General features: G+C 40.1%; 1 protein-coding gene across 1 annotated transcript in view; it reads left to right on the top strand.

Moving 5' to 3' along the window:
* The first annotated feature begins 3,015 nt into the window (after positions 1-3,015).
* The window catches only part of MDFIC (MyoD family inhibitor domain containing), a 48,466-nt gene continuing 26,754 nt past the window's right edge, over positions 3,016-24,727 (top strand). The window contains exons 1-2 of the mRNA XM_042470100.1: positions 3,016-3,087; positions 3,374-3,519. Of these exons, the coding sequence (XP_042326034.1) occupies positions 3,444-3,519 (76 nt within the window). The 5' untranslated portion in view covers positions 3,016-3,087; positions 3,374-3,443. The remainder of the gene's footprint in view (positions 3,088-3,373; positions 3,520-24,727) is intronic.

Below are 24,727 nucleotides of genomic sequence, written 5' to 3' on the forward strand. Positions count from 1 at the left end.
TGCTAATTAGCTTACTTGCTGTTCACCGCTATGATCTTTGGAATAGCGGTATATAAATAAAACAAATTATTATTATTATTATTATTAACACAGCTTCCATTCGAAAGAGAAAGCAGTGTGAATCCAAATTAATTCATCACATGAGTACGTACCCATTGGCTTCTTGATTTCGAATGAGTATGTTTGCGCATGCACAGGGAGGATAGGATCCCATGGCTGACAGTAATGCCATGGCCGAAGGAGAGATGCATTTCATACAAACGCAAATGCAAATTGACTGTGAATTCGCAGTGGAAAAGAATTTAAAAATTCAATATTCTTCCGAATTCAGCTATTCCTGGGATATCTCATGATTGTGTTTGGATTGTGTTCCATTTGTATGTGACATTGTTTGAAAATCTTTTGCAAAATTACGTGAAATACCTTGGATGACCCCGGATTAACCTTTGATTGATCTTCCAATTTTCCCTGTGTGATAAAGTCCCAGGCAATTTTGCAGATCAGGGAATGGGGATCCAGCCTGTTAGGCTGCAAGGGGAGCGAACCCCATATAATACAGGCTGAATCCCTGTTCCCTGATCTGTCTTTCAATGGACCAGGAGATCTCCCTCTTGTTTGGATTAAGTTTCAGTTTGTTTGCCCTCATCCAGTCCATTACTGATGACAGACACTGGTTTAGAACCAGAACAGTCTTCTTGGGTTGACGTATGAAGAAGTAATAGGAGTTTATCACATGTGGGGAAAATCAGCATGTTAATGTAAAACATTGGATGGTTTCTCCCAGTGGTTTCATGTGTATATTAAGTAGCATGGGGGACAAAACAGAACCCTGAATCCAAGGGCCAGGGGGTTAAATAGGAGTCTCCCAGTGGCAGTTTCTGTGTTTGCCCCTCCAGGAACGAATGGATTAATGGTAAAACAGTGGTCCAAAATACAGTGCAGAAATAATCCAGTCTGAGACCACTTTAACTGACCTGGCTCAATGCTATAGGATGTTGGGTACTGTAGTTTTGTGAGATACTTAGCTTCTTTGTCAGAGAGCTTTGGTGTCACAATAAACTACAGTTCCCAGGATTCCCTAGTACTAAGCCAGGGCAGTTAAAGTGGTCTCAAACTTGACCGGTGCCTCCAAGTGCCATCCTAGGGAGGCAGCCCAGAAGAATATCATGGTTGATGGTACTGAGAGGTCCAGCAGAGCCAACAGGGACACACTCTCCCTGTCCATTAGAGTGTGGTGGAGTCTCCTTCTTTGGATGGTTTGAAACAGAAGCTGGGTGACCATCTGTAGGGGATGCTTTGATTAGCATGACAAGGGGCTGGACAGGATGGCCTTTGGGTCTCTTTCAACTCTAGGATTCTATGACCTCATTCCTACTACATAATAAACCAGTTTTCAAACTGATCTGAACCGGTTTAAATGGTCCTTGTTCGCACTTGCACTGAATTTCTGGTGTCTTTTGCCGAGGGGGCACATTGCTAAACCCACTTAAACCAGTTCTTCCGGATCCATGGCATTCCCCGTTTCTTTTGAAATGAATCGATTCAGCTCAAGTGTGAACACGCTGTCTATTCAATGTCTATTTGGCATTAAATCGCTTCATTGATTCCACTCAAAAAATGATTTATTTTGTAGTGGGAATGAGGCTTAAGATTCAGTCCTTTGCTCTGGCTGTCCAGATATGACAAGCAAGAAAAAGTATGTACAGTCAAACCAGATTATTTCTGCAGTGTGGATAATGCTCTAGTATCTGTGACAGAGCAAGAGAAAGAGGAGGAACAGAGGAGGAGGCTGTTTCCTGGTATTTACTGTACGAAAAATGCCTTCCTCACCAATAGGCTGCTTTTTCTTCAAACTGCCAGTGACAGTTTCAAACACCACCCCCTATTTTTTTTAAAAATACATATATTTCAAATGTGTGTTTGGAGTCATGTGTGTGTGGGGCGTGTGTTAGTCCCAAAAGAAGACTTTCTTGCTCCTTTTTAGAAAATACATGAAACATCCCTTTTTTCTGCTGCCAGTTTGAGGGGAAAGGGCCTCCTTCCTCTGGAAAGGAGAAAGTGGTGGAGGAGAAGACCCCATTTGGTGGGGAAGAAGAAGAAGAAGAAGAAGAAGAGGGGAGTGGGAAATCTGGTGTGGAAGTTGGAAGTGAGTCTAGACATGAATGGGAGGCTCCTTCTGGACCAGAGGAAAAGTTTGCTGTGAGGGATACTGTTGTTTTTTGCAAAGTTCATAGCTTATGGTGAGGAAGCCACTGAAGTTAAAAGAGAGAGAGCTTCTGTTAAGACCCTCCACCAGGGAAAGTGAGGCAGGAATTTCTCCCCACGTCTCAGGAAATAAAATCTCTTGGTTGTGTTGTGTGTCTCTTTGGTGTGTTATGTGTTGGTGTCCTCTTAAGTTTAGTCTCTTGAGAAAGGGCAGGGGTGACCATCCTCTTTTTCCAGGACACGTCCTCCATGTCATCCTTCTGTCCAGGAGGGACTCCAAAATGTCCTCCATGTCATCCTTCTGTCCAGGAGGGACTCCAAAATGTCCTCCATGTCATCTTTCTGTCCAGGATGGATGCCAGAATGTCCTCCTTTTCAGCCTTCTGTCCGGGAAGGATAGCAAAATGCCCTCCATTTTGAACGTGACTGAGAACCCTGGCTTTACTTTTCTGTGTTTTCAGCTTTTTAATGTTGGTCACGTCCTCCACTATTATCGAATGCCCTCCCTTTTGAGCATGACCGAGACGCCTGGATTTCTATTTCTGTCCAGGTCACGTCCTCCATTTTGTTTGAATGCCCTCCATTTGGAGCATGAGAAGCACGAATGTTTATTTCTATGAGTGTAAAATTGGTCATGTCCTCCACTTTTCCCGAACGCCCTCCATTTTGAGCATGTCTGGGGAGTGTTTTGGGCTTCTTCTTTTTAAACATTTCGACCACGTCCTCCATTTTGCGCTGCCCTGTCCTCCTTCGCAGTCACCACATCTGGCCAACTCTGGGTTTACTCCGCCTCTTCTACTCCTCAGAGGCCCCTGAAGCTGAGGCTTGTGTGTGTGAGTGTGTGAGTGTTATCTTCCTTCTCCACACATTTGCAGCACTGAGGTAAAAAGAAAAAAAGAAAGCAAAAGAAACCAGGGAAAAGTCTCCAAATACAAAGTTTCCAAAAGAGAAGGAATGTTTTATCAGAGAGAGAGAGAGAGAGAGAGAGAGAGAGGGAGGGAGGGAAGGGAAAGGGAAGGAAGGAGGGGGAAAAAGAAGCCACAACAACAACAGGAGCAGCAACAACAACGCCTCTGCCTTGGAGTTGCCAACTTGTGGGGCTTCTCTTGCAACTTGGGCGCGTGTTTGTGTGTGTGTGAAAGAACTCTGTGTGTTTTTGTTCCTTCAGGGCCCTATTGCCTGGTCGAGGAGGAAGGGGGCTCTCGGGGTTGTTGCTACTCCAAGGAGAAAGCTGGCAGATGTCCCAAGCCAGGGATGAGGACCTTCTTCCTCAGGGGCCTGAAAGGCCAGAAAAAGGAGCCCTGGCTGGAAAGGGTGAGTGAGTGGCTCTTTTTCTTTGGACATGACACGTTTTGTGCAATGAAGTTGTGGGATGTTGTTGTGTGCCTTCAAGCCCCCTCCGACTTATGGCCACCCTAGGATATGAATCTCTTTTCACAGGGTTCTAGGAATAGTAACGATCTATCACAGGGTTCTACTAAAAGGCAAGGAATAGCCTTAGCAACAACATTCATTTGTCCAGGTTTCAGATACCTTTGCAACTCCAGTAGCAAGAGCAATCTCTAGACTTGGCTTGATTATTATCTCAATGTTTAATTGTTGATGGTTTAATGAACAAGATATATTTTAACTGTGTGTTGTGTTTTATCTGATGTTGTGAGCCGCCTTGTTCCTACGAGAAAGGTGGCATATAAATAAAACTATTTAATATTATTATTATTATTATTATTATTTCTATAGCACTTATCAGGGCACTCTTTTTTAAAAATTGGACCTGCAGCTTCATTTCCATACACAGAGGATTTATAATTTGAATTGACATCCTCACATACCAATGGCATGTGTGTGTGTGTGTGTATATATATATATATATGTGTGTGTGTGTGTGTGTGTGTGTGTGTGTGTGTTTGTACCTAGCTTCCACTCCACCAAATGCATCTGAGGAAGTAGGCTGAAGTCTAGGAAAGCTCATGCTGCCCATTTCTTCTTCAGTTAGTCTCAAAAGGTGCTACAAGATTTCTCTATACAGTACAATGTATACACCAATTGCCCCCCAACTAGTTGGGTACTTTCTGGGAAAGTTTATTCAGAGGTGTGTGTGTGTGTGTGTGTGTGTTGCTACGGCCATCCTCTGAGGCTGAGAGTGTGTGATTTGCACAAGGTCACCCTGTGGGTTTCCATGGCAAAGCCAGGATTTGAACCCTGATCTCCAGAGCCATAGGTCCAAAACACACTGCAGAAATAATCCAGTTTGACACCCTGCGCTCAGTGCTAGGGAATATTGGGAATTGTAGTTTGTTGTGGCACCAAAGCTCTGACAGAGAAGGGCATAATGACTCACAAAACTACAGTTCCCAGAATTCACTAACATTGAGCCAGGGCAGTCAGAGCAGTCTCAAATTGGATTATTTCTGCATTGTGTTTTGAACCATAGTCCAACAAACTATTGCACCATGGAGGACATAAGGAGGGTGAATTTCCCAGCACACAGGATAGTTGTCCCCTTCCACAATTTGTTTTTTGTTGGGAAGGGAGGGAGTGTTTTCTTCAGACTGCTGAGAGGATGCCTTCCTTGCTTCCATTTCCTCCCCTCCATCTTTGCCAGAACACTAGATGCATTCATAGTTGTGCCTGGTTTTCTAAAAACTTTCTTTTGGCCTTTTGTTTATTGCCACATTGGTTACGCCTCCCAAATTCCTAGGCAAGGCGAAGGAATGCAGGAGCAATACTGCTCGACCTCGATCACCTTGTAGGGTGGCTTTTGAAAGTTTCAAGGTGCGATGGGGAGATAAGATGGTTGCTCTTGGAACTTCTCTCCTCCTGCCCTTCCCTCATTTGCAAGTTGCAAGTCATTCACATGGGAAACTGTTCTGGAGTTTAGTATTGACATTTACCAAAACAACAACAACATCTATGTGGGTCCTTATTGTTGTGTGCCTTCAAGTCATTTCCAGCTTACGGCTAGGCAAACCTATCAGGGATTTCTTGGCAAGATTTGTTCAGAGAAGGCCGTGCTTCCTCAGGCTGAGAGAGTGTGACTCTCCCAAGGTGGCTTTTCATGGCTGAGTGGCTTTTTGAACCTTGGTCTCCAGAGTCCTAGTCCAACACTTGAAACCACCACACCATGGTCATTTGGGTCATTCCTTCTCTCTTTTTAAAAGCCATTGGGGTCTTTACTGGCTTGAAAGAAAAAGTTGTTTAGCTTTGCTCTGGAATTAAACAGCTGAGAGGTTTTGAGGCCAGTAAATGTGATGTTGGAAGAAGGTCACATGGCAGGAATTTTGTTTATGTGCAGTGCTCTGAAGGTTTGGGAGGAGAGAAGTTGGATTTGGGATCTCCTTTTCTTTACATTGTGTTTAGGCCATTTTTTAAAAAAGACAGTACACAGCACACTGGCCACTTTTTCAGTTTTATTGTTCTTTCTTGGGCAGTTGACATGTAAAGGAAAACTGTTTAACAGCTGTTTGGTAGGAACCTCTGTTGGTTACATTTTTGTGGCAATATTGCATTACTGCTAGTAGTAAACGAAACTGGGAGATGAATTGGAAACACAAGAGTATGTGATATGGATGGTCATTATCATTTTTCCTGCTTGTCAAAAGTACTTAAGTGGATTACCTTTGCTGTGGAGCAGTTTCTTCAGTGTTTTTAAGAGCTTATACAGTAAATCAATGACAGCTCAGTCCAGAGCATGTTTAAAATCCAGAGCATGTTTACATAAAGTTACATTGGACTTTATCACTTGGGGACCTATGTGCATCCATCTCGAAAATGATTAAAGTCTCTGCATCCCGGAAAATCACACAAATATACAATTGATTATCATACGCAGAGCACAACCAAGCACTAAAAGCGCATTGCTAATGAGAGAAAGTGGTATAAAGCACATTTGGTTTTCAGTTCAAATGTGCACAAATCCTGTTGATGGTTTGGAAATAACTTTTTTGCGCATGCGCACAGAAGCAGCAGTTGTGTTACCAGAAGTCACCCAGAGTCACCCACAGAAATAAACAATCTTAATTAAACTATTTTATTTATAAAAAAATATATACTGTACTGCCCATACTTTCCAAGAAATAGTCTCTGCTTCCTGTCAGGGAAGGAAATTGCTTTTTCTAAGAAAAATATACATATGACTGTATGGCCCAAGAGCCATTAATGCAGAAGTTAGTGCATCTGGCTTTTCTATGTAGTTGGCCCTCCACATTTGCAAGTTTTACTTTTGTGGATTTGATTAGTCACAGATTATTTGCTGCCACCTCTGCTGTGATTTTAATGGGGACTCAAAGTCTTGTGAGACTGAGTGAGGCTTGTAAGTCCCTATTTAAAATGGGGTAGGGCAGCAGCAGAGATGGCGACAAGTCCCACCACCCACCCGCTTCTGCATTATGAAGGAACCCCGCTTCCTCAAAGGCATCTATAGGGGGTTGAATCTGCAGATTGTACTTTTATTCTGTGTTAAATTTGTCCGGGAGGGGGTTAGTGGTTTTCACACTTTTGTGGGATTCCTACACTTCCTAACCACAGTGAACGTGGCGGGCTGATTGTACACACAGAGAGAGGCTCTTTTAGAATCATAGAATCATAGAGTTGGAAGAGACCACAAGGGCCATCCAGTCCAACCCCCTGCCATGCAGGAAATTTAAATCAAAGCATCCCTGACAGATGACCACCCAGCCTCTGTTTAAAGACCTCTAAGGAAGGAGACTCCACTACCCTCTGAGGGAGTGCGTTTCACTGTCAAACAGCCCTGACTGTCAGTAAGTTCTTCCTAATGTTGAGGTGGAATCTCTTTTGCTGTAGCTTGCATCCATTGCTCCGGGTCCTAGTCTCTGGAGCAGCAGAAAACAAGTTAGTTCCCTCCTCAATATGACATCCCTTCAAGTATTTAAACAGGGCTATCATATCACCCCTTAACCTTCTCTTCTCCAGGCTAAACATCCCCAGCTCCCTTAGTATTCCTCATAGGACATGGTTTCCAGACCCTTCACAATTTTGTTGCCCTCTTTGACACGCTCCAGTATTGAAGGATTGATTTCCCATAATGTTAACAGTATGGTGTATAGCTGCTTCAGTGTATGTGAGGTTGGACTTCTGTCCAGACCACAGCACATGAGAGAGAGATGTGATTCTTCCACCCCATCAGAATCCTGATGAAAATGGTTGCTCTTTTACATTGAGATATGCTGTAGGAAACACTTCCTAATGATGAGCTACATAAGGACAGCATGTGGGCATGGGTGCTTTTTGTCAGTACAGTACCTGTGGTACAGTTAAACCTCCCTTCACTTACTGTAGTTCTAAAGGAAATTGTGGGCTTCTATGCCAAGGGTTAAATATAGTTGACCCTCTATATCCATGGATTCTGTACTCGGCTTGAACATTTGTTTTTTTTAATTACAAAAAGCAAACCTTGATTTTGTCATTGTATGTAAGGAACACCATAATGAGACTTGAGCCATTTAATGGAGACTCTGGAACAAAACTTACACAGATACCAAGGGCCTACTGTATTTTAAAAATCTTGATTTGGCTGCAAGGTATACTATTAATATAATATTTATTTTTACTCCCTGAGGAACTTTACCAACATTGTCTGTTGTGTTGGCTTTTACCTTTTCTGTGAACAAACAGACAACAAACAAACAAACAAACAAGTTTATTGAATAGCCCAAGGGCCATTTCAAAATATTCAAAACATAGTAATACAAGCAATGCCTTTTCTGTCAAATGTGGACCTCAGCTTAGTTACACATGTCCTAGTTCAGGGATGGAGAATGCTATGACTACTTTATTGTAGTTGGTCATTTGAACTGTGTTAGTCTGGTTTTGCTAAATTCCTAATAGATTATCTGTTTCCAGGCTACATTTAAAATATTTTTTTTTCTAAAAACAGTGACTGAGGCATAGATATTGTAGAGACTGCTCTTCTCTGTACGTGTGTCTATGTGTGCTCCATTTGGCAGCTAAGACCTTGCTTTGAGTGCTGTTGTCCAGTGAAGTTTGAGGGATGTCCACCAGGAATAGATCAGTTTCTGTACTGGAATTTTCCTAGAGAGGTTTGCTGGATCTTGACATTGTTTTTTTTAGATATCAGGTGAAAGTTCTGGCCCTTTGAAGATATTGTGGCTTATGTTGAGATATATATATATATATATATATATATATATATATATATATATATTGATTCTTGTTTTAACAACTTGTATTATTTGTATGTTTTCCTGCTGGGAAGGGGTTTTTATTACACTGTATTTTTTGCTTCTCTCTTGGCCCTTTTCTCTTGGTGTTAATGTTTGTATTGTAGTGGCAGAAAATCTCACTCCACATTTTGGTTTTATTAATGTGACTTCTATAATCAGCATGTAGAAGCTATGAAAATCTCATCTTTCTATTGCTCAAATAATTAAACTGGTATCATGAACAGTTCTGCATGAGAAAGCCAACTGCACTAACCTCCAGCACTTTAGGTTCTACAGTCGTCCTTCGACATTTGCGACTTTGACACTTGCAGTTTCAATCATTTGTGAGGTCAAGGCCACTGCACATGCACTCCTCCTTCTCATCCCTCCTGGGCTTTTCCCCTGGGGAGGGAAAAAGCCTAGGAGGGAGAAGCTGGGAAGAGTGTGCTTGCCAATCCCACCCGTTTCCAGGATGGAGAGCTGCCTCTTTCCCCAAGCAGCTTTCTGCCTTGGGAAGGGGTTTGGGGAAAATAATACCCCACCCTTTTCCAGAACAGGGATTTGTCCTGGGAAAGACAGCTCTCTTGCCTTGGGAAGGGGTTTGGGAAAAGTGAATGTGCCCTCTTTCCTGCCATTCCAAGCCTTCAGAGAGCTCCCTGGAGCTTCTTGAAGCCTTGGAAGGGAAAGAGGGACCCATGAATACATACTCCCTTGCCCTTCCAGTGCTCCAGAGAGCTTGCTAGAGCTGTTTCTTTTTTCGGAAGAGAGATGGGGTGCACACGCACACACTGCTCCCGCTTCCCCACTTTGTTTGCAAATTTTGACTTTTGCAGGTAACCCCCCCCCCCCCATGAATCTCAACAGTCGACCCTAGTATGTGAATAATTGGGATATATGGATAGTTTCTATCCTGCCCCTTTTTTCCACATTAAATCTTGGATGTGCATTTTCTGTTCTCTGCAGGCTTAAACTCATGAACCTTTGAGTTGTGTTTGCATTGGAAAGTAGGTTTTGTTTGGGGGTTGTTTTTTGGGCGGAGGATTCTAAGAGTTTTATTCCTTTAATCCCTGCAAAGGTGACTTCTGTTCTAAGGAATACTTTATTGATAAGATAAAAAGATATCCTTCTTGATAAAAGTTTGGACATTTCCTGAGTCAAAATCCAATGTTGACTAGTGAGTGTAAGGTAATATAAGAGGACTGTCTCCTTTCTCTCCTTCTCAAAGCTCAACATCTGCTCCAACTCTTATTGTAGAAGAATCAAACTAGTGTTTCATACACTGAAGCAGCTTTGTGGTTTCTTCTCAGCTTATGAGTACCTGGTTTTTTTTAAAACCCATGGAGATACAAACTACTTCTAGTAAAAAGTAATCTGCATATGGCCAGAGGTTATTGTATCACTTTTCACAGTGAAGGCACCTTATGGAGAGTGCTTCCCAGAGTGCATTGTCTGGTGCCTTCCTATTTTGACATCAGGGAAAGACTTTTCATATTCCCAAGTTTTTGAGTGCAGTTTTGAGTCTGACTGTGTTATGTTGTGTTTATGAGTTCATGCCTTTTAGTTCATTGCATTCTTTTGTATTTATATTCTCTTTGTTTTGTTCTTTTTTTGGTAAACTGCTTGGAGAATATAATTGAAGGGTAGTATAAAAATGCTTACAATAATAACTTGAGCAATTCACTGACAAACTCTCCCACAAGTTGATCCAGAAGAATGCCAGGCAGCAGCACTGTTCCTCCCTTGTTTCTCACCATTGAGGAATGGCAAACATACTTACTGTTCATGGTTTGCTGGTAGATTTTGAACCAAACCCATCTTTCCGCTCATTGCATTATTTTAAATATCCAAGTAATGTTGTATGACAAGTCCTTCCTTGCCATAACAAAAAACATCACAAGAGTGGATTTTGGTCTGATAAATGCCAATATAAATAGCAAATACTGGTTAACTAAAGATAATCTCACTCAGTTGAAAAAATTATCTCTGAGTAAGAATTAAGATTTGGCTGCTCAGGTATAACAGCACTGGGCAAGAGAGCAGAGCCAACCTTCTGCAGGTGAAGACAAGAGATAGCCTAACTATGTGAGAACGTAGACTAGCAATTCTTAAGCTATTTGACATGAGAAGCAAATTCCTTTTCCCTAATGTGACAAAGGTCAAGAACCATATTTGTGCCTATTGGTTGCAACTGTGTTTTCTTTCTTTCCTGGAAACTTGCTGCAGACCAGCAGCCAATGATTTGTAAACTGCCAGTACTTTTAGACCCACCATATCTATCTTGTAATGCACTCAAGGTGTTCTTTCTTACACAGTCACCTTGGCTGATTAGGTACTGGGCTATAATCTCTCAGACCAAGTCAGTAGTTGTGTTAGATTTGCAGGAGAATGCTCATGGTAGCAATTCATATGTGCAAAGTTTTGTCTGAGACATGACAACTGGTCATTTGCTTAGTGAGTGGATGGGTTGTGTGGGAAGGGATGACTGGCTATTTTCCAAAGAGAGTCAGAGTTAGCTGAGTCATTGCTTCAGTTAGTGTTCAGATTTATTTATTTAATTTATAAATTGTGTCCTAATAGAGTGTTTGGAGCAATGTACAAGGAATTAAAGCAAAGAAGTGCAAAAAGTTACAATAAATATATAAAAAAACAAGTAAAGTCTAAAAGAAAGCCATTCTGAGCTTATCAGTTCACTGGAGCCTCAATGTAAAAGGATGGATTTCATAGTACTCCCAGATTATTAACCTTTTCATGCAATTGGTCTGTAACCCTGTCTATAAGTAGGTACCCCCAGGTTGCAGGAGCCACCCACCACCAAGGTCTTTGTCTTAGTAGGATTCAGCCACTGCCTTGTGCACTACACTCAAACCTCTAATATGGACTTATTTTATGCTGACTCCTGTCCAATACAAAGTAGTTTTTATTGATTCTTGTCCAGCTCATTGTTGAATCATTTCAGTTTGAATTGAATATTAATGTGGAGAACTAGAACAAACAATTACAGGGATCCAATCAACGTTGTTGTTTTTTTTAAGATAATATTTTGGCTTTGTAACACCATCAGTTTATTCCCACATTCAGTTCATAATGCTAATTCCTTGTTTGGTAACTGGTGTGATCTGAAAGTACCCTAGAGGTTAGGGCCAGAATAGAGTGGCAAGAAGGGGTGGCTCCAATCCACCTTGAACCCGGCCCCAAAAGGAGTGGAAAAGATCCATTCCTTTTTTGGGGCTGGGAAAGAGGCACTTTTCCTGGCACCACCACAGTCTGAAGCCAGCTTCAAGATGCTCTGGCTTCATGCTGCATGTAAATGCAGCACCATCACAGTGTCTTGAAGTTGCTCACATCTGGGCAGCCGCCTGAAATCCGGTCAGCTTCAGGTGGCTTGGCAGTGTGAGGCTTTAGTCGCCCCCCCTGCTTTTATAAAATATTCATATGTAACTGATATTGCCACTTTGCTAAGGAACTTAGAACACACTCAAATAAATTCTTATGTTGGCATGCATGAAATTTAGTGGTAAAGGAGAGGAAATGTAAATATGGAATCTTGATTTTGAGTAACATTCAGACTCCTTAAAAGACAGATAACCTATGGACAGGTTTTTTGGGGTTTTTTTTTTTTTTGGTAATTCAGACTTCAGTGTTTGCCTTAGTGTAACAGTAAATAAATTACTAACGATATACTAAACCCAGTGTTTCACAGTCGTCGTCATTCCAGCATTCTATATCACACTTTACTGGCAATGTTGTTGGTTTAATGTTATGACTGATAGGATTTTACCATTTACATGCTCTACAGTTGAGCAAGTTACAACATTTAATATTACTCATCAGTGATTACTAATACTTTCAGACAGTTCTGTTGTGCAGTTTTCTGAAGTTAAAATGTTCATCTGGTGAGATTTACTGTATCTGGCGATAAGACACTTTTTAACCCAGGAAAATCTTCTTAAAAGTCGGGTGTCGTCTTATATGCCAGGTGTCATCTTATAGGGCAGTGGCTGAAACTTCCAAGTCACACTGAGAATCTGCGGTCACCGCATATGGTGGGGGGGGGTGTTTAGAAACAGCGCGGGTTATGGAAAAAGAGTGTGTGTGGCTACTGCTCTGATAGTCTTGGAGACAGGGAGGGCTGGGCAGGCAGGGAGAGCTGTCCAATCCAAGCAGGCTTTGTATACATCAGGTTTTCCTGCTAAGTACTGTACTTGCATGCATAAGCATTTGAATTAAAATTACCATATTGAAATCAAATCTGATGTTTAAAATTTTTATTGGTGTGCATTGGAAGAGGGGTAGTTATACGGCGAGTATATCCCAAAGTCTATATTTTAACTGGAAAAGTTGGGGGTCGTCTTATACGCCCAGTCGTCTTATATGCCGGAAAATACGGTATTAGTATCAACTAAGACATTAAAAATTTCTGGAAGATCTTCAATGGTAATACTATACACTTGTCCCTCCACATGGGCTTTGACTTTTTGAGGATTTGATTATTCATATTTATCAATATGTTCTCACAGGGATATCTAGGTCCTTCATTGCAACTCTGTGGTCAACTTTAACAAAAGTCACCCTGAAGGACCTAGAGATTCCTAAGAGAATACTCCATTAGGCATTTGTAGCTCTCCAGCACAATCGGTGGTCAATATCTTGCAGATACTGAACACAGAGTTTACTGGAGGACCTAGGTGTCTCTCAAGTAAAAAACAATAGTGTTTTTTTGTTATTTGCAGTTTTCCACATCACGGGGGTCCTGTCCCCTAACCCAGTGGATGTGGAGGACGAGTATACCACCAAACACAATCTGCTTTCAGTTTCAGTATGAATAATTTCAGTTAACATAATTAATGCCATCTGTCAATGACATCTTTACTTCTGAAATAAAAACATAAACTACAGCCATCTTGGGATTTGTTTAAGCTGTGTGGTCTATTTATCTCAGTGGTCCCCAAACTGTGCCCTTTAAGAGATTTTGGACTTCATCTCCCAGAAGCCTCAGCCATGTTGGCCAAAGTCTGGAACTCTGGGAGCTGAAATCCAAAATCCCGTAAAGAGCACAGTTTGGGGACCACTGATTTAGTCTAACTTTCAACTTGGATTCTTTTTCCAGCCAGGACCTAGCAGCATGAACAATTGAGACGAGTCAAAACTTTCCACGTAATTGTCATAATGTTTAATAGGCAAGAAGCTGTGCTGTTTTGTTGTTGTTGCTATTGTTTTTTTCAAATGTTTGCCTCTTTGTCTGTCTGGGAAACTGCTATGGAGCCTTCAGAGAGTTTTCTGGTGCCATTCCAGCTCTTGCATACATACATATACATTAACATACTGTACGTGAATGCAAGTGTTAAAGATTACATGCTAAAGTATCTGATGTATCCGCCTTAAATCTGGATATTGTATGGAAATTATGTGAAGTTGAAGGCTTTCATGGCCAGCATCCATAGTTTTTTGTAGTTTTTGAGCTATGTGGCCATGTTCTTAAGAGTTTCTTCCTGACGTTTTTGCAGCATCTGTGGCTGGCATTCAGAGAATGCCATCAACAGATGCTGACAAAACGTCAGGAAGAAACTCTCCTAGAACATGGCCACAGCCCGAAAAACCCACAAAAACCTATGGAAATAATATTTTCCATTTAGTTACAGTAGGTTTTCCTATTTTAGACTTATATAGTCCAGGTTTGGGTAGCCCAATTACTAAAGTCATGGTGACTGCTTCAAAAGTTGCCCCAGTAGGTACAGTCAACACTCCACATTGAGGGCTTTGGCTATTGCAGATCTGATTATTTGCAAATTAATATAATAATAATAAAATAATAATAATAAAATTTTTTATTTATGTTTCCCCGCCTCTCCCATTGGATCGAAGCGGGGTTACAGACTGTGGAAGGTGCATCTACCTCCATATTCTAGGATTCAACCATCCATAGATCAGTCATCCATGGCTTGAAAAGTTTTTTTTAAAAATCCAAAAAGCAAACCTCATTTGCCATGTTTCTAAGGGATGCCATTTTATTATGCCATATGTAAAGGTACTTGAACATCCATGGGATGTGTATCCATGGGAAGTCCTGGAACCAAACTCCAGCTGATACAAGGGATCACTGTATATGCATATAAGAGAGGGTTGACACATGGCTCTCAGGAGTGGCAATCCTTCAATTAACAAGGTTACTTACTTCTGTGTTATAGGCTATACAAGTCAAGGAGGTTGCCACATAGAAGGAGTTTGAAATGGAGATATAAGTAATAGGTAGCATCCATGGCTCAAGCATCCATGGCTTGAAAATATTCAAAGAATGATAAATTCCAAAATGCAATCTTGATTTTGTCCTTTTGTATAAGGGGCACCATTTTACTATCTGTTGTATTTAATGGACTTGAAATCCACAGATTTTGGTATCTGCAGGAGGCTGGAACCGAACCCCAGCTGATACCAAAGGCCTACTGTACTGACCCCAATCATGTAAGCACAGCCACATATTTCAAATGGAGTGTACTAAGGATCTGCAGTATGAGAATGATGACAAGTTTGCTTATTGCAAGAACACGCCATGTTCTTTGGCTGTATACTTAATGTAGAAAGGAGGTTGAAGGGAATCAATTTTCTTAACTTCTTACACTTTTACTAACAATCTTATTAAAAGGGGGAGATTGCTGTTGTGATATTTTAGTTAATAAAAATTTATTTGCTGTTACTTAATTCCTGCACTTTAGCCATGTGCAGGAATACAATCAAAATAAAATGGTGGGGAATTCCTCAGTAATCACAAACTTATAACAAAGAATAAATCTGTTATTGCTAATCTTGTTCCTCGAAAATGTTGATGGTGACAGAACAGCTGTAGAGAGCAAACATAGCAGAGCCTCAAAAGCAAAGTCAACAAACAGATACACAAGATCAGCTTGTCTGGGGAAACTGCACTGACAATGACCTACAGAAGTAAGTATTTCCAGAACTAATTGTTGCTTATCAGCATGCTTTTTATTTGTATTCTGGGAACAGACGGTTCATGTAGATCAGGGGTAGGCAACCTTTTTGAGCGGGGGCCGGGTTGCTGTCCCAGCAACAACTGGGGGCCGAAGCCAAAAAATAAATAATTAATAATTTTTTAAAAATAAATTATAAATAAACCAGACAAATGAGGACAACATTTTCAAATGAAGACACTTTTTTTAAAAAAATGGAGGACACGTGAAAAAATTGCTTGTTTTTAAAAAAATGTTAATAAAATGCATGTTCGAGGCTTCTATAGACAATTGCCCCCCTAAAGCCCAGTGGCAATCGGCGGCAGGACTGGACTGGGGCGGTCCCAAGGCCTCGCCAGGCCGCATCCAGCCTGCGGGCCCAGGTTGCCTACCCCTGATGTAGATAAAGGGTGTCCAGATGCATTGTTCCAAATCATATCCATGTCAAAGGAATTTCTTCTCAGGAATGTTTTATGTTGTCTTCACCATCCAAAAGTCGAAGTCATGACAAACAAGCTTTTTGGTAACTTGAATGAACGTGCATTTAACCAAATCAGCTATAGCATTTGTGTCATTATATTTTAGAACACTCACTGTATTCTGCTTTCACTGATCCATAGAAATACAGATATTATTGTACAGAACAATTCTTTGAGTTATTTATATGTGTGCATATATATAATATATATATATATATATATATATATATACACACACCATATAATGTGTGGGTGTGGTGTGAGAGAGAGAGAGAGAGAGAGAGAGAGAGTGAGAGTATATTCTAGTATGTTTATGTACAGTATATTTAGAGTGGAGCCTGTGAACATCCAGATATTGTGGACTGCAAGTCCGAAGAGCTTTGACCATCATAGTCATTGGTGAGGAAATGCTGGGAGTTGCAATTCACAACATCTTGAAGACTGCAAGATTCCCACTGTTCATGTAAATGCCAGCAGAGAAGATATACCTTAAGATATGCTATGAAAACAAATTATTGAAGTTTTCATGTAGAGTGTCCAAAGAAATTACACATGAGCATACGTGTGTGGCACTCATAGAATTTGTTATTGTAAAGCAGGGGTAGGCAACCTTTTGAGCCGGGGGCCGGGTTGCTGTCCCTCAGACAACTGGGGGGGCAAAGCCAAAAATAAATATTAAATGATTTTTTTTAAAAAAAAATAAATAAATAACCGGGACAAATGTAGGACAAAATTTTCAAAGGGTGGCACTTTTTTAAAAAAATGGAAGACACACAAAAAATTTGCTGATTTTTAAAAAATGTTAATATAAATGCATATTTCTGGAGGCTTCTATAGATAATGCCCCCCTTGCCCGCCTCCTCCTGATGGCCAAAGGCCCCACACCCTCACGCGAGAGGCCAAAGGCTCCGGCGGCAGGACCGGGCAGGGGCCGGTCCCAAGGCCTTGCCGGGCCGCATCCGGCCCGCGGGCGCAGGTTGCTACCCCTGTTGTAAAGCCATGGGTTTGTGGTCACAGTGTGTCTCACACTGATTGCAGCACACTGGATTTTTTTATCCCATTGCTGCCAACAATTATGTGATGGAGACACTCGAACTCAAGACTCTCTGTCGTGTTCCTTCCATTTCGCCTTTGCTCCCAGGTGCCACTCTTCAGAAGAGAGCACTCACTATTTTGAGTGTTCTTAGCTATATAAGTATTGTCAGTTCCTGGTAGCATTTTATTTTAGGTTTCTTAAAAAATCTCAAGCGACCACATGTTCGCCAAAACATAGAAAACTTTATTTACAATATGGTTTTGGAGTATCCTTCTAAAGTTTGGTATTCAGAATTGATATGGTGTTTATTTGCTTTAAAGTTCAAAGATTTACAGTATCTGTTTTCTATTCTATAAGTGGTCTCTAGGTTACAGTTTCACATAGGACTTTTGATTGGACTCTGAGCTTTAAACTTGTTGATACTTTAGATTTTCACAGCCACACCACATGTCAACTTCCACACTAGACTTTCTTAAGGCCATACCACTACCAAATGGTTTATCGTGGGTTTCCCCAGCCTTTTCCAGGCTGTAATCCCTCAGAATTTTTCTGGACACCTTTTAACCAAGGACTCTCCTAGTCCTTAACTGGGTACTCAAACCCCTATTCAACTACCCCTCTCAGCAGTATACCTCAGCCACCTTGGCTGTTAAAACCCTTCAGGGTCTAATAAACTGAACTCTAACTCAGAGCTCTGTCTCCATCTGGTCCCTATCTAACTCATACACATTCTTCTCTTCCTATTTAACTTGCTCCATACTTGCACATACCCCCACCTTTTTTCGGCCAAGCTCCCATTGAGCACAGTGGAGCTTATTTTTTTCAGTAAAGATGCAAAGGATTGCACTGTTACAGTTTAAGTTAATTCTGCAATCCTGGGCAGAATCTTAGTGGAAATGTGGTTGCCTTTTGTTTCGGAAGGACATGGCTGTGACTATGCAGATAGATAGATAGATAGATAGATAGACAGACAGACAGACAGACAGACAGACAGACAGATAGGCGCTCAACATGGGGTGCCGTCGTGATGTGCAAGGGGGGCGCTTTCAGATGCCCCAAACATGATGAAGGTGTCAAAATGGCGGCGCCCTGTACACATGGGCGACCTATTTGACTGACATTCTTACCTATCACTGCTGCTACACTGCAGTATGTATTTTGGTGAAAGATGACAAACTATCCAGATTGTGAGTGGAGAAGCAGGCATGTTCCATAGCAAGCTTGATAGTTGGGGGTCTTTGTTTGATCTCATTCTTCATTACCTGACAATTCTACCTTTGACTTGCTTACCCAGATAACATTGTTTCAGAGGTCTTAGGGATAATTTTAGGTAATCTCAGCAACTTCAGGGGATGGGAACAATATTATTTTTAGAGCAAAATTTTATTTTCCTTAGCTGCCATCTGATGAAAAACATTCTTATTCAGTTGTTTCCTGGTATTTGAGTCGTAAACACACACATTAGCTGAAGTGAGAGTGATCTGAAGATCCTTGGATTTTCTAGATCGTTTTAATGCTTGATATTCTTGGTGATTTCCTGGGTGATTCACTGCTCTATTCTTAAAGAAAGCTGCTCCTGCCGGTGGCCTGTTTGGGATCGCAGCGGTAGCCTGCTTCAGGTGTGGGCCATCTAGTCGCTGAGATCCTGGGACCGGAGCAGCCTCTGACCATTCCTTTTGGCCCATCTGATTCACTCCCTAGAGGTCCATGTCTAAATTGCAGTGTTGACTGATCCTCTAGGTATGTTGTCTAAGGCTGAAACCCACACTGCAGAAATAATCCATTTTGACACCACATTAACTGTCATGGCTCAATGCTATGGAATTCTGTGAACTGTAGTTTTGTGAGACATTTAGCCTTCTCTGTGAGAGAGCTCTGGTGCCACAACAGACTACAATTCCCAGAATGCCATAGCATGATAGTTGAAGTGTCAAACTGGATTATTTCTGCAGTGCAGATGCATCCTTAGACAATAATTTCTTGGTTTCTTTTTGCTTTGCCCTCTGTGTCTGCAATATGAAAATAACATTAGTATATTCTGTATATAGTAGTATATAGTATATAGTTTGAAATACATTTTCACTAATAGTATTTTATATTTATGTTGTGGAACTTACTTAACAAATGGAAATACTTTTTAAATAAAAAAAATAAGTAATTTTTTTTTAATATAGTTGCATGAGACCCTACAGTGAGTATCGTCATTTCATAAAGTCAGGTGGGCAGTATCCACAGATTGAGCCTACTTTGAGGATTCTTGACATGCACTGTTTCTAACTTTTAACTACCAGATGATAACATTTTAATGAAAATTACTCTTTAATTTGTGTAGGGTTTTAACTTCACCCAAATCCACTTTTATTGCTAGTGTTTTTAAAATTATTTTGAGGTATGAGGATTTTAATAACTGTCACTTTTGTTTGAAAAAAAGATTTTTTTTAAAGCTCTTCATTTTATTCTCTGTCCTCAACATTTGTAGGCTTACCATCTGCAGATTTAAACATCTCTGGCTAACCAACCCCATTGCTTTCAGTGGGCACATGTAATGCCTGCCATTAAGGATAATAGGACTCGAGGGTCTTGCTTTTTTACTATCTGTAGGGGTGGGGTAGTTTGAAATGGATCCCCTGCAGATATGAAAGGAAGACTGTATATTGTTTCCTGGGTTGTTTTCGTTAACATTTTGTAAATTTTAATATTAATTAAAATGGTTATGTAATTACAAAATGATGCAGTGTTTTCAGAAAAATGTAACAATATGAAATAGTTAGATGCTGCATGCTTCCTTTACTTAGTTACAGGAATTTACAGAACTTCCTAGTTTTTCCTCACAGAAGAAAAATGAACTGGTATAAGAACAAAGATGAATGGAGGGGACAGGTGAAATTTGAGCTTGAGGAATTAGTATGGGCAATTAGCTGTGATAGCATTGTTTCAGCAGATTTTTGTGCAAAGCAGTGCTCAGTTCCAGCAAGAATGTTTGATAATTTACCAATATTTTTAGTTTGATTAAGTGTGTGGCATAATGTGTGTGCATAAATAAGAAATGAAAATTGTGACTTTAAAACAACTTCTTTGTTGCACAGAATTTTGCTCTGTTAGTAGTGTACTGCTAGACATGAATACAGTACAGTGCTTCTAGCTGCTGAGAATTAAAATAGCCATTCTGTTCAACACCTATATTCTGCCAGTGAAGTTTAGAGTGTTCGGCACAGTATGGGAACTTTTTCAGTTTTAAGTTCAGAGGTCTGGATTCTGCTGTTCGAATGAAGAAACGGGCTTCTGTATTTGGCATGCAAATAAATGGGAATGTTCACAAAAGGGCAGTGAATATCGGAAATAGTCATGTGTAAAAACATCCTGTGTGAATCAAAGACTGCATTAGGATGACTGCTTATATGTTTTTGTGCAGCACATATTTTTCATATATCATCCTAATGACTGACTAAAACTACATTAGAATTTCTCAGATAAATAAAAATAGTACTGCACAGAAAATAGAAGGCCCGAACAGACAGGCCAAAATAAAGCTGCTTGGGGTCACTTTGGAGGTATGCTGTTTAAAGATGTATGTGTCCTAAGAGGCTGGAAGCTGTCCAAAGCCACCCCCCAGTCCTAAGGACTGGAGCGCAGCTTTGGCACAGCTTCTGGCTTTTAAAGATGCGTGCGTCGTTTCAACAGCATACCTCAAAAGTGACCTGAAGCAGCTTTATTTTGGCCTGTCTGTTCAGGCCCAGAGTTACTGAAAAAGATACATGATTGCTTTGGCACACACAGCATTTTTTAAATTCAGGAATTTTTATAAAGCTGACTTGTCAGTGAATGTTTTTTTCTCTGTCAAATCAAGTCTAAAATTAATTGTAATTTTGTCAAGAACTTTGGCTTTCATTTACTGTTACTATGATTTCCAATTGTTTCTTTTCTTTTTCAAAAGGATTTTGTATCCATCTTTAGTTTCAAATGTTGTCTGCTGTAACAAATAACACTACAGTGGTACCTCGGGATACGAAATACCCAGGTTACGAAATTTTCGGGATACGAAAAAATCCCATTGGAAATCATTGTTCCGGGTTACGAATGTTTTTTCGGGTTACGAAGAAAATTTTTGGTGCTTTTTTCGGCTTTTTCGCACGAAACGCGGCTTTTCCCCATTAGCGCCTATGGCAATTCGGCTTACGAAGGCTTTTCGGGTTACGAAAGCGGCCGCGGAACGAATTACTTTCGTAACCCGAGGCACCACTGTATAAGTGTTTCCAGATGTTTCCTCCATTTTGAAATGGCACTTTATTATGATAGGACCTATTTTATTAGTAAAGTTCTACAAGTACAGTTATCATGGTGACCAATGCTGTAGTGCAGTCTCCAGTCAAAAGAAACCACAGTATTTACACCGCCCCACTTTTTAAATTAAATACCTGGCACTTAAATACCTGGTACACTGTATCCAAAAGGAAAAAAACGCCTCAGTGGATGACTGATCAAGCTCTACAAGCAGTCAAGGACAAAAAGAAACAAAAAAGAATGATGACAGAAATAGAACAGAACCTTGAATCCATATGTACAAAGTTTAAGGAGAACTACTATAATAATCAGAGCAATGAAATAGAAACTAACAACAAAACAGGAAGAACAAGAGACATCCGATGAAATCTGAGAATTTAAAGGAAAATTAAAGCCAAGAGTAGGAATGCTCTGTTTCAAGCAGGGGAACATATATTACATGACCAAGAAGAAATAAAAAGATGATGGAAACAATACACAGAAGAACTATATAAAAGGGACAGATTGATGACAGATTCAAGAAGAAAGAAGAATTATATGAGGACAAAGCTTAAATTTTAAAGTGTGAGCTGCACTCAGAGAACTAGAGAGAAATAACTCACCAGGAGCTGATGGTATAGCTGCTCCAAGCTACAGAGACAGAATCTACACAATTTAAATAAAAATATGTCAACAAATTTGGAAAACAAAAGAATGGCCCACAAACTGGAAATGCTCGGTATATATTCCAGTCCCTCAAAAAGGAGACACCAGGAACTGCAGTAATCACAGAATCGTTCCTCTGATTTCTCATGCAAGCAATGTAATGCTTGAAATTCTACAAAAATGACTCTTACCATATGGAGCAAGAATTGCCAGATGTCCAAGCTGGGTTCAGGAAAGGAAGCGGCACTAAGGATCATACAGCAGACATACACAGGTTAATGGAACGTACTAAGGAATTTCAAAAGAAGATCAGTTTTACAGACTATAGCAAACTATTGGATTGTATAAATCAAGAAAAACCATGGCTCTCTTAACGAAATGGGTGTGCCTCAACATTTGCTACTTCTGATGAACAGTCTGTACTCAGGACAATAGGTTAGGTTAGGATACAGAGAAGTAGGGGCAGCCAAGGTTGCATTCTATAAATCTATCTATTTAATTTGTATGTGAGAACATAACAAAAACCAGGATTGGACTCAAAAGAGAAACAGAAGGGAGGAACATCAACAATCTTAAAATATGCAAATAACACCATAATACTAGCAGAAAATATCAGAGATAAGGAATTATTATTGCAGAAGGTCAAGGCAGAAAGCATATAGACAGGTTTACAGCTGAATATCAAGAAAACAAAGAGTATGACCACAGATTATATCCATAATTTTAATGTACAGTGGAGCCTTGTTATACGCTGGGGTTTGGTTCCAAGATCCCCCGTGTGTAACAAAATCCGTGTATGCTCAAGTCCCATTAAATATAATGACATAGCAAAATGGTGTCCCTAATAAAAAATGGGACATCAAGGTAAATTTATACTTTTTTGGAACATTTTCAAACTGTGTATGCTTGAATCCGTGTATAAAAAATCCGTGTATAAGAAGGACCGACTGTAGATGATGAAGAGATTGAAATAGTTCAAGATTTTCATACTTGGCCTCAATCATCAAAGGAGTCAAGAAATCAGAAGAACTTTGGGACTTGGAAGGGCAGGTAAGAAAGAATTAGACAAGATCCTGAGGTGTCAGGATATGTCATTGAATACTAATGTTAGGATTGCCCCTGCCTTTGTATTTCATATATCTATGTATGGTTGTGAAGGCTGGACAGTGAAGAAAGCTAATAGAAAAAAAAATCAAGTCATTTGAAATACAGCTCTGCAGAAGAGTTCTGAGAATACTGTGGACTGCTAAAAAGACCAATGGATGGCCACCCCATTCATCGGCCACACAGTCACACGTGTGATGCTCCACCAGTACAGGGCATTGGTGCATTGGTGTGCCAGTGATACATTGACAAAGCACAATCATGGAGGACCCCCATACATCCCCTCTTCAACCCATGCTGGACTGTCTGGTTTGTGTATGTTGTAATTATATCTGTTGGAGTTATCAAACTTTCACGACTTTGCTTTGCCACAGTCCTGTGCTACTGCTGGGCTGTTTATATGCAGGAGTGAAGTTGTGCCTTTTCCGGGCTAAGCTGGAGTATCCTGGCTTCTGTTTGCTCTAGTTTTTAGCCCCAGTTTGCAGCTTTGTTTTGGCTTCCCCACACTTTGGAGGCATGCATCATATAAATGCCCTGCTTCTTTATTTTGACTGCCTGTTTCACTCAAAAGTCAACATGTGCTCAATTATTTCAGTACGGGCATCTATATGATCCTGTTAAGAAAAGAAGTTCTCAGATTCTATTGTCTACAATCTACACTCACATTCTGAGAAGTAAGTGTTTTGTTCAACATTTAGTAATTTGTTTGTTTTTCTAGTATATTTTTCCTTGGTTCCACTAAGATGCTACTGCCAAATTATCATAATAAGAGTTAATTCTGCATAATTTGTTCAATATTCTATGACAATAAGCAATATAAGTTGAAGAAGCAGTAGGCATGAGAAAGTCTAGTCCCTTGTACACTTGTTCAGATTTAATCTTCCGATTGCTCAAACAGAACTTCAGCTTTGTGATATTTAAGAAAACAAGACGCATCTCCCATATATTCAAACTGTCATGAATAATTGATTAATAATAATCCAGTTCTCAAGATTAAATAGCCTATTATATGCCAAAGTTTTACAGATAGAAAGGTCACTGCCATCCATCACTTCAGCTTCAAATTTATCCTCTTCTTCACTAAACATCCACCTGGTTCTTTATGGAAATGGCTATTTTCATCCATATGAGGATAAACTTCTGTTGGGTATATTTTACCATCTTATAAGCTTCCTATGGAGTAAGAGAAGGAATTTAATTGACTGTACTTATAAGGAGCTAACATGGTGCAATGTATAGTGTATTGTTTTAAAAATAACCTCCCATAGTATTTGAGAATCTGGAGTGGCTGTTTGTAACATCCTCACTTTGGACACTTTTATCTGATTTTAAATGGGTCACCCTCTGCTATCAAAAGATGTTGGTCCTATTAGTAGAGATGATTCTGAGATGGACTGAATGTACAGGCATTCTATCATTCAGATTTAATAACTTTACTTTCTTGGGTAAAATGTGTGTTTGCTAATTTTCATATTTATATGACTGGGATTTTCATGGCTGTGTATAGTTTTCTGGGAGTAAGCCCCAAGGAACATGTAGCTCAACATGCAAAGAACTGTATTGCAGTCAAGACTCTGAAAAAAATTAAGCAATGACAGTGTCATCTTTCAGCTAGGCCTAATTGTTTATCACTTTGATTAACATTGATTAGAAACTTTGAATTTTTATGTTTTCCAGGTGAACTATACCAAGCAGTCTGCTTAATTTGAAGTAGACGTCTAATTCTAGTAAATTAGCCTTTCGTAGTTATCATGCATCCTCAAGAGCCCCATCAAAAATAATGCTACATTTTATCCTTAGATGGAGGTTTCAGGATAATTTGGGTGGTAATTC

The sequence above is a fragment of the Sceloporus undulatus genome, chromosome 5 (assembly GCF_019175285.1).
Source record: "Sceloporus undulatus isolate JIND9_A2432 ecotype Alabama chromosome 5, SceUnd_v1.1, whole genome shotgun sequence".
NCBI classification, from domain to species: domain Eukaryota; kingdom Metazoa; phylum Chordata; class Lepidosauria; order Squamata; family Phrynosomatidae; genus Sceloporus; species Sceloporus undulatus.